The sequence below is a fragment of the Lutra lutra genome, chromosome 1, assembly GCF_902655055.1.
Source record: "Lutra lutra chromosome 1, mLutLut1.2, whole genome shotgun sequence".
Lineage (NCBI taxonomy): Eukaryota > Metazoa > Chordata > Mammalia > Carnivora > Mustelidae > Lutra > Lutra lutra.
In genome coordinates, this window is record NC_062278.1 from 5,876,868 (window position 1) to 5,891,079 (window position 14,212).

The window sequence follows — 14,212 nt, forward strand, 5'->3', positions numbered from 1 at the left end:
GAAAAAAAAAATCACTAGATCACACCAAAATGGGATAAGAAATGACTTTGAGGTTTTCTTTTCATAGAAAAAGTAATTGCAGAACTTTTACCCTAAGAGTTAACATACGTTAAAAGCTACATATGTCAATATTTTCTCTACTATAACTAACCTTAATTTAAAAGGACAATTAAAATAAGCAAAAGTAAGAGATTTAAAATATTACTTTCACTGGAAAAGTATCAGAAGAAAAAATGAAATTATTCTTTTGATAATTTCAGAGTGCAGAAAACTTTTGACAGTAAGACTCAGGATCAGGAAACACAAAGAAAAAGGATTCATGAATTTGTCTTCACAAAAAATGTTTTAAGTTCTGCATTCTAAAAAAAATAACTTTAAAATGCCAAAAGAAAAACAAAAACCACGGGAAAAATTTTTGCAACATCTGTGATCATAAAAGGGCTACTTTCCCTCACAAATGAAGACTCTTACAAACCAATAAATATTACTTGTAACCCAACAGAAAAATAGCGAATCATAAGGGGGGAAAAGATAGCTTATAAATGTAGGAAAAGATAGCCTCACTCACATAGACAGAAATCCAAGTCAGCTCTCATGCTCTGAAGTTATTTGAGTTTTTAAATGTTTCTTCTTTTTTTTTTTTTGTTCTTTGCTTTAATCTATATGACCATATTTCTTCAATATGAATTATTATCAACTATTTCTTTAGCTTCTGTGGTATTTCCTGAACTGTGTGTATATTATTTCCCCAGAGAAAAATTAGCAAAATTAGCACAGAGATTCAAAGTAATGAGAATAATTTCACTGATCCAATAGCTAAACTCTTCTCTTTTTCTATCACAGGCTCTTGCTCTTTGGGCATTCTTATTGGCATCTCCAATTCTCTCGTATTTCTTTATGATCTCCAATAACTTCTTTGAACTGGTTTCCCCATCTGGGTGGCTCAGTTGGGTGAACATCTGCCTTTGGCTGAGGTCATGATCCCGGGGGGCCTGCAATGGAGCCCCGCATGGAGGGGGGGGTCCCTACTCAGCAGGGAGCCTGCTTCTCCCTTTCCCTCTGCTCCTCCCTCTACTTATACTCTCCCTCTTTATCTTTCTGTTGACTAGTCCCATTCGAGCCTATTGAGGGCAGCACCTCCCTCCTCCTCCCTTTCTCCATCATCTCTAAATGTTTCTTTTCAACAATTTGATTTACTAAACATAACTATAAACTCTGGAGGCAAAGGTGATTTTCTGGTGAAATGAACTATTAAATGTATAAAATAAAATTGCTATTGAATCAAAATTTCCAGAACAGTTTTTAAGCTATCTAGATACATTTCCACAAATTTACCTTGCATCTGTATTAGGATTTGACTTCTGCAAATCGTTCTTTATAAAAGTGAAAGCCAACCCTGTGTCTGCCTAGATTCATGAATGTGCACATCGTGAGGCTGATCAGAATTCCTTTCTAATGAAATGTCTACTCTTCAAAATGCACTCTTCAAAATAAAATAAGGGACCTAAAATAATCCCAAGAACTACCAAATCACCATTTTATTGTTTCTATCCTTCTGTGAATCTTATATATTAGTGACTCACGATGGGTCTACCATCCAGGTATTAATAGAAATAAATCATGTCCTGAAAACCATCAACAAGTTCAAATGCTGCCTCCAAATTAGCCTCTCTTTTTTTTTTAAGATTTATTTATTTTATTTTGAGAGAAAGAGAGTTGTGGGGGAGAGGCAGAAGGAGAAGGAAAGAGAGAATCTCAAGCAGACTCCCCACTGAACGTGGAGCTGGACTCATTAACCTGAGATCATGACCTGAGCCAAAATCAAGAGTCAGATACCCAACAGACTGAGCCACCCAGGCATCCCCAAATTAATCTGCTTTAAACAAATTCTGATAAACATACATGCAGAAGAATTTCCTAAGAAACCAAATACTCACCCCACAATACTGCTCTTCATTGAAGATCTGGGGGGGCAAAGGGATTCCATTTTGAGGTTTTTTCTCTCCAGGAACATTCTCCCTCATCCACTTCCTATTGTCTTCATCTCCAGCAATGTCTAATTCCTTAAAGTCGATCTTATTAGCTTCCAAAAAGCCTACTACTTCTTGCTGCTTCTTCCTAATCTGGTCAAGAGTAGAGAAGGATTACTATTAGACTAGGGGTTTTTTACAATGAATTCGGTTATGCTGAAAATAAAAAAATAAAATAAAATAAAAAAATTTTTAAAAAGACTAAGGGTTTTCTTATGTTTTGCTTATATTTACATAAATTAAATCTTTTCTCCAACTATACCATACAACACAAATAATCTTGCTGTTTTTTAAATAAGGAAAACAATAAAGTCATACCTCTTGGTTATAAAGGGTCAACAGAGTCATTGTTTAAATTCTAAAATTTTAATCTCACCAATGTTTCAGTCATGGCATAATCAACCTAATACGAATAGAGAGGTCCTCATCATAGCTTTTACTTGAGGTCTTTGATATGCTTTTAAATCCTCTGCTAAGCCTTAATGCCAAAAAAAAATAAATAAATAAAAATTGGTTATGAAGAAAAGGGAGGACTGGGAGAAGAGCAAGAAGGAAAGATTGAAAAGAAAATTCTTCACGAAACTCAAATAGCAAGTACACCCAACTAAAAAAGCGCTTCACTCACAGTTATGAAAATGGGCATGTGAGTCACATTGAACAAAAGTGCCTTCAAAAATAATAAAGGAGATTGGAAAGCCCACGTGGAGATGAGTGAAAGGCAAAAGGACAGAGGAAAAACCAGGAAAAGCCAGTAGCTGTGTCTCCCAGTCACAAACAGTAACACAGTAAAGTACCCTGTCCTCCCTCAGATTTCTCCGTTCCACGCACACAGAGAGCGGGACGCCAGCCTCGCCTGAGAGACAACTCTTGGTGCCCCTCTCCCCACCCTGGGCTCTCATCTACCAGCCACTATTGCTCAGGAATGTGGCCCTCTTCACAGTTCATACCTCCACCCCCAGAGACAACTCCAACCATTCTCTCTCTTCAAAGAATTCACTCCCAAAATGCACAATGCCCTCTTTCATACACACTGGTAAACACCGTGCCATTCTATGGACCCCACTTAGGAGCCTCTGGGAGAGAGGTCTAGAGTGGTCCCCCCACCAGTCATAAACACTTGTTTACCCACTCTACTCTGCACAAGACAGTGTACCAAGTTCTTCATGTGAACAGATTCACAATCTGCTTATGTGGGTGAAAAAAATGCAAAGAACTCATTTGTACATTCTAGGCAGTGAACGTACTAAAGATGATCGAGAGGTAAAATAAGTAATTTCTTAAAAATCAGCATAAAATATTAGAGATTTTCCTTGACACGAAAATAATATCTTAATTTGTTAAATCTTCTCCATAGAATGTTGTCTCATATCGAAACAAACCATTAAAATTGCTTTATAGGGTGTGAGGCCCCTGTCATTCTCGTGTAACTCATTCATCAGCAGAGGTACTAAAATTTGAGAATCCCAAACAAACATTACAAAAGGCTCATGCCCATCCCAAACCTAGTGTCTAGTCTTAATAACAGACTGTTAATTGCTTGACCTTGTGTTAATTGCTATTTCTTCTTTGGGTCAAACCCAATTCCTTTCATAGATTTGTATACCAAAAAAAAAAATTATTTTATTCATTTTTGCCAAAATGAATGAGCCTATCAATGACTCATGTGTAGAGTATTTCTTTCTTAATATAAGGAAAAATAAAGTACATATAGACACTTAAGCCCTGGAAGCAGGTCACAACCAAAACCAAATTAAGTTTTGGATTATGCAGAATTTGGTGGTAACATTATGTATATTCTATGAATTATAAATATGACATAAATGAATATAAATAATTTTTTACAAGTAAATGTAAATTGCAAGTAAAATTGTATATATAAGTTAGGTATCCAGGTTTGTAAAAATGGTAATCACACATTTACTTTTTAAGTAAATTTATTTTATTTGTTTATTTATTCCATCAACATAGCAAAGGTAATGCGTCTAAAAGTATTAGATCTATAAATTGAAGGCCACTGTTAGCTACAATACAACACTTAATCAGTAAGACTCAGTTTGAAGCAAGTGTGGACAAAAATAAAAATTAAAGTCCTACAGAAAGGTGTGGGGTGACAGAATTTCCCCTAAGCTTCTGGCACAAGCTTCTGGCACATTCCTGAGTGTCACATTTATCAAAAGCAAAGGAGGAGCTCGTGTTTCTCCCCCATGTGCCCTCCCCCAAGGCTAAGCTAACATAGCCCTCAGACCTTCTACTCCTCGTCCCAAAACTGTGATCCAAATTCCATAGCTTCACAGCTGAATTTCTGAATATTACAAAATCCCATCAGACCTGATAACAGGTCATTGGAACTAAATTACTATTTTAATTAATCATGCTTTCTATACATACTTTCCACCTTGTCCATTATTATCTGTGCCACTCCATAAATTACTTATTCCTTTGGCTATTTCCAGAGATAACTTTGCTGTTTGAAGAGTACAGATTTCTTCATTTTAGGCAGGTTTACTTTTAGTTAAAGATTCAGAAGGCAACATCCTTTATTCTGTCCCAACCCCTGTCTTCCTCCTCAAATACCCTCCTGGGATCCCAAATTAGCCTGGACGCCTCACCAACATTATTTCCACCTCTATTAATCATGCCTCAAGACTTGAGATGAAACAGAAGGATTTCATTTTATTCCACAATTTCTGAATAGGTGAAAAACCATTCCCAAAGCCCTGACTTGTGTTTCTGCAGTTAGAAAGTCAAAGAGGGATGAAGAAAACGGGAGGGGAAGATCTGTTTGCTGTTACCTCTTGCAAGACAAGCAATTGCATCTGCAGGAACTTAACAGACTGTTAATTGCTTGACCTTGTGTTAATTGCTATTTATCGGGGCGCCTCGGTGGCTCAGTGGGTTAAAGCCTCTGCCTTCGGCCCAGGTCATGATCCCAGGGTCCTGGGATCAAGCCCCACATCGGACTGTCTGCTCTGCAGGGAGTCTGCTTCATCTTCTCTCTCTCTCTCTCTGCCTGCCTCTCTGCCTACTTGTGATCTCTGTCTGTCAAATAAATAAAATAAAAAAAAAATTGCTATTTCTCAGCCCCTCACCCCTCAAAAAAAGAGAAGAAAAGTAAAATCGGTTTCTATCCTCCCCAAACACCAGTACTTTATACTGGGTTAAAGGCATCACTGATCTCGATGTTTGGAGCATCTCGATGTCCTGAGTTCTGCTGGGGGCTGAAGTTGAGTCTTAGGATGAGCCCAGAGGAGGAGAGAGCAGAGCAAGGAGTACATAAGCTCACCTGGTGACATGGTCACCTCTGCCCATACCTTGATGACCACCCTGAGTGGGGGCCCCCTCTCCCACAGTCTCCCCTCCTATTCAAGGAGCCCCACAGACCCTCCCAGGCAAAGTGCAGCTCTTTTCCACGTAGCCTCCTGAGCCGACCCCCAAGGACATCAGCTCCCAGAGGACATTAGCTCCCTTTGTGGCCCCCAGGGGAGAAGCATACATAGCACCCAGTGGTTCCCACCACAGACACCATCTCCTCCCCACCTCCTGCCCCTTCTCCTCCCTCCAACAGCACCATGGCCAGTGCTGGTCCCACAGGCTGTACATTCTTTCCAGGCAGGCCCTCTGGAGGATCTGGGGTCCCTGATGTCTGGGTCACTATGGGTCTTTGGGACTTTAGCAGAGGCTCAGAGAGCTCTGTGTTTCCTATCCTGTTATATTTACTCTTAAGAAAGTGCTCTTTTCCAGAAGTCGCTGGCCACTGTTGGTTACCGTAATGTGTCAGAGTGATCTTTGAGTCATTTGCTTGGCACCTCCCTTTTATTGTCTTGTACAGTTAGGAGCTTGTCCGACCGAGGTCACTGCACTTAGTGAAAAGCACACTGCATTTGACGACCTGCATGGAGGTGCCCTGAATTTCTCCCCTGGCTCAGAAGGCTGCTGTCTGAGCAGGGGTCCACTCCTGAATGGCCTTGTCTGATAATGGGAAAAGCACCACCCTCCTCAGGTTCTGGTGAGAACCAAGGAACATCACATGATGTGTGGCCGAGAATCTTGGACAAGGTGAGAGCCTGCACAGGGTTATCTCACTGACTTGTCCTGATTGCCAAGTCAGGTTAAGTAATCTGATCACTATCTTAAAATAAAAAAGCTAAGGCACCAATGAATTAAGGAATTTTCCAAGATATACACCAGGATCCATTTCATTCAAGGGCAGAGTTTTTGCCCACTATATTATACTGAAGCAAGACTGGAAGAAATGATGGAGAAACCCAGGAGCCACCCTCAGGGTCTATCCTCAAAGGTCATGGTTCCAAGGGCTGTGCATCTTGAAAACAGCAAGGACAGTCCTCTCTCCCTTTGTCCCCCAACCCACTGTGGCACTGGCCTTTGGGAAAACACAGACCTGTTCCCACTCCCAAGTTCTCTTCACTATGAAGTTCACTATGAAGGAACTTCATTATGAAGTTCCTTCATAAATCGGTAAAACATGTGACATTGCCTTATCGTCAACCATTCAGAGACATGACACACAGCTGCATATGCATAAGCCCTTATAAGAAGACATTTCCTTTTTCATTTATTTCATTCATCCCTTAGAAATCATATGACCTCACTGATTAAGTTACAGGCAAGAATCCATTTTTAAAGTAAAGAAACTAAAGAAACAAGTAGTAAAGTGTTTGCAGACTGACCACCACACACACTGGCAGCTGCTCTGGGGTTCTCCTGCAAAGAAGCTTCTGGGTGAAGTCCCCCCACCCAGGGAAAATCATTAGCACTGATACCATGGGAATAATCAGTTGTCCTTCTTTAGGATAGCAAAGAAATTATTCCACCCATTTGGCTTGGGACAATTATTCTGACACATAATCATCACAGACTCACATATACTAATATTAGCTAATAATTATAACAACTACAATAATACTGATGAACATTAACTAACATTGGAGTGCCTGGGTGGCTCAATTGGTTAAGCATCTGCCTTTGGCTCAGGTCATGATCCCCAGGATCCTGGGATGGAGCCCTGTGTGGGCTCCCTGCTCAACAGGGAGCCTGCTTCTCCATCTTCCTCTGCCCCTCCCCCTATTAGTGCCCTCTCTCTCTCTCTCAATCTTTCTCTGTCTCTCTCAAATAAATAAAATCTTTTTTTTATTTATTTTCAGCACAACAGTATTCATTGTTTTTGCACCACACCCAGTGCTCCATGCAATCCGTGCCCTCTCTAATACCCACCACCTGGTTCCCCCAATCTCCCACCCCCCGCCCCTTCAAACCCCTCAGATTGTTTTTCAGAGTCCATAGTCTCTCATGGTTTATCTCCCCTTCCAATTTCCCCCAACTCCCTTCTCCTCTCTAACTCCCCTTGTCCTCCATGCTATTTGTTATGCTCCACAAATAAGTGAAATAAAATCTTTTTAAAATATATTTTAAGAGATGCAACATGGGGGGTTAAGGGGGTAGGAGAAGAATAAATGTAACAAGATGGGATTGGGAGGGAGACAAACCATAAGTGACTCTTAATCTCACAAAACAAACTGAGGGTTGATGGGGGGAGGGGGGTTTGGAGAGGGGGGGTGGGGTTATGGATATTGGGGAGGGTATGTGCTATGTTGAGTGCTGTGAAGTGTGTAAACCTGGCGATTCGCAGACCTGTACCCCTGGGGATAAAAATATATGTTTATAAAAAATAAAATTAAAAAAATATATATTTTTTTAAGCATTAACTAACATTAGCTAACAATAATAATACCTAATACTTAAAACAACTATAATATTAAGTAGCCATTAGTAATAATTATAAAATTAACTAGTAATTATAATATGTATTAAGCACTGATTAAGCACGGGACACCCTGTAAGGCACCCAAGGGCTTATTTCCTAAATCCTCATGGCAATGCCATGCGACGAATACTATTCTTACCTCATTTTACAGATAAGGAAATTGAGGCTTAGCAAGGTGAAATAACTTTCCCAAGGTCAAACAGTTCCAAGAGACAACGAAACATTTGCTTAGTGAACCAGAATTAATGTGGCTTTTCTAAAATCCTAGCATGAACAGTGCCTCTCCAGCCCCTCTGAGGCTAACTCAATCATATGCCCAGACTTCAAGAATATAAGACCTCAAATAATCCTAAGAACTCCACAAGTTTGTCCACCATCTCTGGAAGGAGGCATAGGGCACTCACACGTGGCCTACAGAGCATGGAGATTAGTCACTGGTAAAAGTTTCTGTAAAGCATCAACAGGATACTGAGAGCCCACTAAAGCCATTTTCTTCAGTAAAAATTATTTTTAATCTAATAATCCAAAAATGTGCTCTTTATGGATCAACTAAAAGTTTTGAGGTCATCAACAGCCACAAAAGATTTTGTGGTTTTACATCTGGAATTTTTCCTCCTCTGTTTCTGTTAAAAGATGCTCCACAGATACTAAGTGGTTGCTGATGGGTTGTGCTCAGAGCGACAACCAGCCTCTTCTTTCTTATTCTCTTCCTGTCCTCTGGAAACTGCATGAACTTTCAGGGCTGTGGGTGGGGGCATTCAAGAGCCAGCACTGGGGCTGCTCCCAGCCAGCTGCTGGCCAAGGGTATCATCCCTGGCCCTGAGGGAAATCCAAGCTGCAGGATGGCCCAGGAACTAGATATAAAAGGAAACAGCCCCCTTGCCGGTGCTGTTTCATCAGGACTGATGAAATGGCTTCCTCCTACACCCCCCCCAAAAGCCTCAAATGCTCCCAGAAATGTCAGTCTCCAATAGATAACTGCAGGTTCAAGCCTAAAATCAAAGACTGAAGCATTGTCAAGGAGAAGTGGCAGCTTCAGTTACCCTTGTTTCTTCAGTCAGGTCTATCCTGCACAGAATGAAGGCAGAAACTGGAGGGGTAATTCTGAGCCTGGTCCCAGGGAAAGCAGAGGCCACTTTATGGGGTGGGCTCCTCACACCTATTTTTGGCCCATTTGAATTCCTAGAACGTTTGAAACTGTGGCCTTAGAGATGTTTTTTCTTGTCACTGTGACATCATTTTCCCCAAATAATACTATTACACATGCTAACTTTACACTTTTGGTATAGTTACATCACACACCTAAGTACAATTGACCCTTGAACAACGCAACTTTTAAACAGCACGGGTCCACTCATACACAGATTTTTTTTCTATAACTACCGAAAGTATGGTAAATGTATTTTCTCTTTCTTACAGTTTTCTTAATAACGTTTTCTTTTCTCTAGCTTACTTATTGTAAGAATACAGTTTATATTACCTATAACATACAAATATGTTAATCGATTGTTTATGTTGTCAGTAAGCCTTATGGTCAACAGTAGACCATTAGTAAAGTTTGGGGGAGTCAAAAGTTATACATGGATTTTCCACTATGCAAGTGTGAGTGCCTCTCTCCCCTCCCCGAATTGTTCAAGAGTCAACTGTAATTACCTCCAGGAGTCATTTTGGTAATCTGGTTCATCACACCCTCCAAATATTGTGACACAAAGTGTCATTTATTTGCAACTTTAAATTAGTCTACGCCTTACAGAATGATCGGCAGAAACACTCCACCAAAAAAAAAAAAAAAAAAAAGGGCTTTGATTCTATAATATATGCGAACACAACACAAATCACATGTTTAAAAATTCTAGTATCACACACGCCCCCTTCCTGGAATCCCTTTCAAACCCAGCTAGCCCGGACCACTCATTTTCCACACGTCTTCAACACGGTTAAAGCAAACGCAGAAAGCAAAGGCACGCAGGCTTACTGCGGAGCTACGGCTGACTTACACTCTCCTCACAAAAGAAACTTCAGGCCAACGCTGGGCCAGACCCGCTGCTTCTACTTCCTGGTCTGAGTTTCTCAGAAAATCCAACAGTATGAAAGCCCCACCAATTCCAGCAGACACCTACCGCTATGGACCCAGAAGATGTGGCAACAAACACTTTGATAACCATTTTGACAGTCGGAAAAAGGGCTCCCCCCGACACACCCCCGCAAGGGAACGCGGCGTTAGACGGATCCCGACCGCGGCCCCGGCCGGGCAGGTAGCAGGTGCCAGGTAACAGCAGGTGCAGGTGCCAGGTGCGAGCTGGCGGCCGCCCCGCGCGGTCTGAGCCCCTGAGCCTCCCGCCGCAACTTAAGCCCTGCAACTGCCAGCAGCGGTGCGGGCAGCTCGGGCTTTCCGGGCCATTGGCCGGGGGCGAGAGGGGATCTGCCAGGCGAAGACGGGATTGGTGGATAAAAGCAGCCACTGACTTTAAACGCTGGACAACAGCCCCTAAAAGGCCAGGCTGCGCCGCACACCAATCAGGCCGCCGAGCACCAATCAGGGCTGCGCAGGCATAGACGCCTGAGGTGACAGCCGAGCGCCTGGGCGCTTGAAAAGCCCAGAAGACGCCAGCTCGTCCCCTGGGGAGGCTGTGTTTGAGAGGCTTTGGGCAAACGGACCGCAAGGGTCGGAACAGCCACACAGGCCTTGAAATAAGCAAAGGCGTCCTGACTTTCACATTTTCCAGTCGGTTAAAAAAAAAAAAAAATGGTGAACTCTTATACAAGAGATGCCTTTAGACGTGGCCCACTTCCAGTTTTCTCCCTTTCCCACCTGTTGCTCCTAAAGAACGAAGCTGACAGACCACAGAGGTGTAAGGTTTCACTGACATCCCAGACAAGGCAGGGCGGCAGAGGCCGGCTGTCAGCAGGGATGAGTTCAACAAGCGAAATGTCTTCACTATCTCAGAGACGTGGGGAGAAAATAAAAGTTTGTAACAGTCTCTCTCCGTCTTCTTTATGTAGATAATTAAATCGAGTAAAAAGCCCAAATGCTACCGTCCAATTTTTCTGATGAGTTTCAAAATCAAGCTCAAGAACATAGGACACAAAGGCACCAAGGGGTCATTTACTCCTCTTATAACTGAGTCTCTTCTCTTCACTCACTCTCTCTCTCTCTCTCTCTCACTTTCTTTTTATTCTTAAGTCCTGTGCTGCTCCCTGAGGAGGTGGTTACTGGCATGCTGGAGCAGAGAGGGGTCTGGAAGCCTTCTCTACCTGCCCCCTAACCCTAGAGGCCTGATCCCCTCCCCTAGGATAGGTGCCTTTGCTGAGAAAGGACACCCCATCCCTGCAACGTAGCTCAAATCCATTTACATAGAACGAATGATTGAGCTGACTGCCATTTAACTTGGAGCCTCACTATGCAGATTTGCTCCCCAAATTAGGCCCTTGCTGAAGATGATTAATGGCTCCCCAGATTTAAGTCATTAGCATTGTAAATTTTATTTTCAAGCCCACCAAAGATTATAGGACATTTGTGCTCCTCTTTCTTGTATTTTCAAAATCATAAAGCAAGTAAATACTATTTTTGTCATACAAACTATTTTTTCAACACCTTAGTCTCAAATTCTACCACATAAGCAAACCATTTTTCTCCAAACACGACTGAAGAGAGTAAAAAACTATGCATATTTCTCAATGATTTTGTAAATTAGTAACATAAACTATAGTTGATCCTCATGTGCCCTAAAGAGTACACAACTGCTGATGGTTGTACAGGGCAATGCTGCCTTTAACAATGACACACCCCCTCCATCCACATGCCCCAGGGAGAAAGAATAGCCTATTTGAAGTAAGAGCTAATACTTTTTAAATGTTTGACACGTGCCAGGGGTACTCTAATTGTTTTGCATAAACCACTCCCTTAATCTGCACAACACTAACACTGGGTCCTACTCCTATCTTAATCTGCACAAAAGTAGCACTGGGTCCTACTCCCATCCTTTCTCAAGGATGAGGATAGGAAATGGTGCATCCAAAACATGAACCCAACCCATCCACACCAGAAAAACTCCTCACACACTACCCTCAAATTCCTAGTACACCCTCTTTACACAATGGATTATTTTTAGAAGTTTACCTTTTTAATAATGACCATGAAAATGTACAAATTGGGACTTTGAAAACTCTAGCTGAAAGATCTTTTCATTTATGACAGTGGCCCCAATAAACTTCAAGATAATTAATAGGAATACGAAACATTCCAAGTGAAGCTCAACAAATCTCTGCTTAAAATAAAAGCTCAACAAATCTCTGCCTTAGAAAATTCCCTTCAGGGATGCCTGGGTGGCTCAGTCAGTTAAGCATCTGCCTTCAGCCAAGGTCCTGATCCCGGCGTCCTTGGATCAAGTCCCATGTCAGTCTCCTTGCTCAGCAGGGAGCCTGCTTCTCTCTCTCCCTCTGCTGCTCCCCCTGCTTGTTCTCTCTCTCTTTCTCTCTCTCTGGTAAATAAATAAATAAAATATTTTTGAAAAGAAAGAGGGGTGCCTGGGTGGCTCAGTAGGTTAAGCCTCTGCCTTTGGCTCAGGTCATGATCCCAGGGTTCTGGGATCAAGCCCCATATCTGGCTCTCTGCTCAGCGGGGAGCCTGCTTTCCACGCTCCTCTCTCTGCTTGTCTCTCTGCTCACTTGTGAACTCTGTCTGTCAAATAAATAAAATCTTTTTTAAAAAGAAAGAAAGAGGGCGCCTGGGTGGCTCAGTGGGTTGGGCCGCTGCCTTCGGCTCAGGTCATGATCTCAGGGTCCTGGGATCGAGTCCCGCGTCGGGCTCTCTGCTCAGCGGGAAGCCTGCTTCCCTCTCTCTCTCTCTCTGCCTGCCTCTCCGTCTACTTGTGATCTCTCTCTGTCAAATTAAAAAAAAAAAAAAAAAAAAAAAAAAAAAAGAAAGAAAGAAAGAAAGAAAATTCACTTCAAAAAAGCTGTGTGCTCTACTGAAGAGGTAAAAGGTTTATCATTTCACATCCCTAGCCCTAGATGCTAAGTGAAATAACGTTACTTATTTTGTTAAAGAATTTTTTTCAGCTTTATTTCAGTATAATTGACAGATACAATCCTAAGATAGCTGAAGTGTACATCATGATGATTTGTGGAACACTATGAAAGAAAGATTTCGTCAAATTTTAATGATAAAAGTGTGAGGTATTGACTCCAAACTGGGCAGAGATTCTCAGATGATCTTAAAATAAATGATACCATATGCTATGTTTCTGTTTACATAATATGACAGGTAAACTAAAATGAGAAATAAACGGATATTTGTATTATGTAGAATGACAGTGGTGATCACCAGAGTAACAGCAGTGACTTGAATAGTGTCTCCCCTCAAAATTCATGTCCACCCTAAACTTCAGAATGTGACCTTATTTGGAAACAGGATCTTTGCAGATGACATTGGTTGAAGATCTTAAAATTAAATCATCCCGGATTTCGGGTGGGCTCTCAGCCCAATAACTGATGTCCTTACAAGAAGAGGAGAGGGGCGCCTGGGCGGCTCAGTCGGTTAAAGCCTCTGCCTTCAGCTCAGGTCGTGATCTCAGGGTCCTGGGATCATGCCCCACGTCAGGATCTCTGCTCAGCAGGGAGCCTGCTTCCCCCCCCCCCCCCCGCCTGCCTCTCTGCCTACCTGTGATCTCTGTCTGTCAAATGAATAAATAAAATCTTTAAAAAAAAAAAAAAAAGAGGAGGAGGAGGCACACAGAGAGAGACAGAGAAAACACCGTGTGGAGACAGGACTGCAGACACAGGACTGATCCTGCCATGAGCCAAGGAGGCAAGGAAGGATTCTTCCCAGGAGATTTTGAAGAGAGGGAGTGTAGTCCTGCCAACACCTTGATTTCAGACTTCTTGCCTCCAGAACTGTGAGAGAATAAATTAATGTTGTTTTAAGCCACTGGGTCTATGGTGATTTGTTACAGTGGAGTTAACCAAACTAATACAGAGAAATAAAGGTGCATGTTACTATTTAGCAGAATTCCTAAAGGCAGTTCTTCGGCTTTGTACTCACTGGGTCTCTCCCCTTTCATAACACACATGGATACCGATGGAAAGGAAACATCCCCTTTCAAAGGCAGAAACATAGGCTATAGACAAGAACAGCTAGCAAAGCAAAGGAGAGATCATTTGGATGGGAAAGGAAGCTCTGAGGGGCCTCCATCTTTCAGGATCATCCAGTCCTAAGTACAAGGGTTGGAATGTTCACTTAATTATAAGCTGCCACTTTTGTTACTGTCCTGGGAGCACCAGCAGCCATAAAGCCAGCATCTTTCAATGAATGTCAATCTAGGGTGACACCTGTCTGCTGTATGTCCTCCTAGAGATGCTGCCCAGCTCACCACCAACAAAAAGTGCCACCACCCGCCTT

The 14,212-nt window shown here is 42.1% G+C and overlaps 1 protein-coding gene across 1 annotated transcript in view; it reads right to left on the minus strand.

Moving 5' to 3' along the window:
• Positions 1-10,205, minus strand: part of SH3BGR (SH3 domain binding glutamate rich protein) — a 54,847-nt gene extending 44,642 nt beyond the window's left edge. The window contains exons 1-2 of the mRNA XM_047719859.1: positions 9,933-10,205; positions 1,938-2,123 (exon numbers count right to left, since the gene is read on the minus strand). Coding sequence (XP_047575815.1) covers positions 1,938-2,123; positions 9,933-9,977 — 231 coding nt within the window. The 5' untranslated portion in view covers positions 9,978-10,205. The remainder of the gene's footprint in view (positions 1-1,937; positions 2,124-9,932) is intronic.
• Between the last annotated feature and the right edge of the window lie 4,007 nt (positions 10,206-14,212).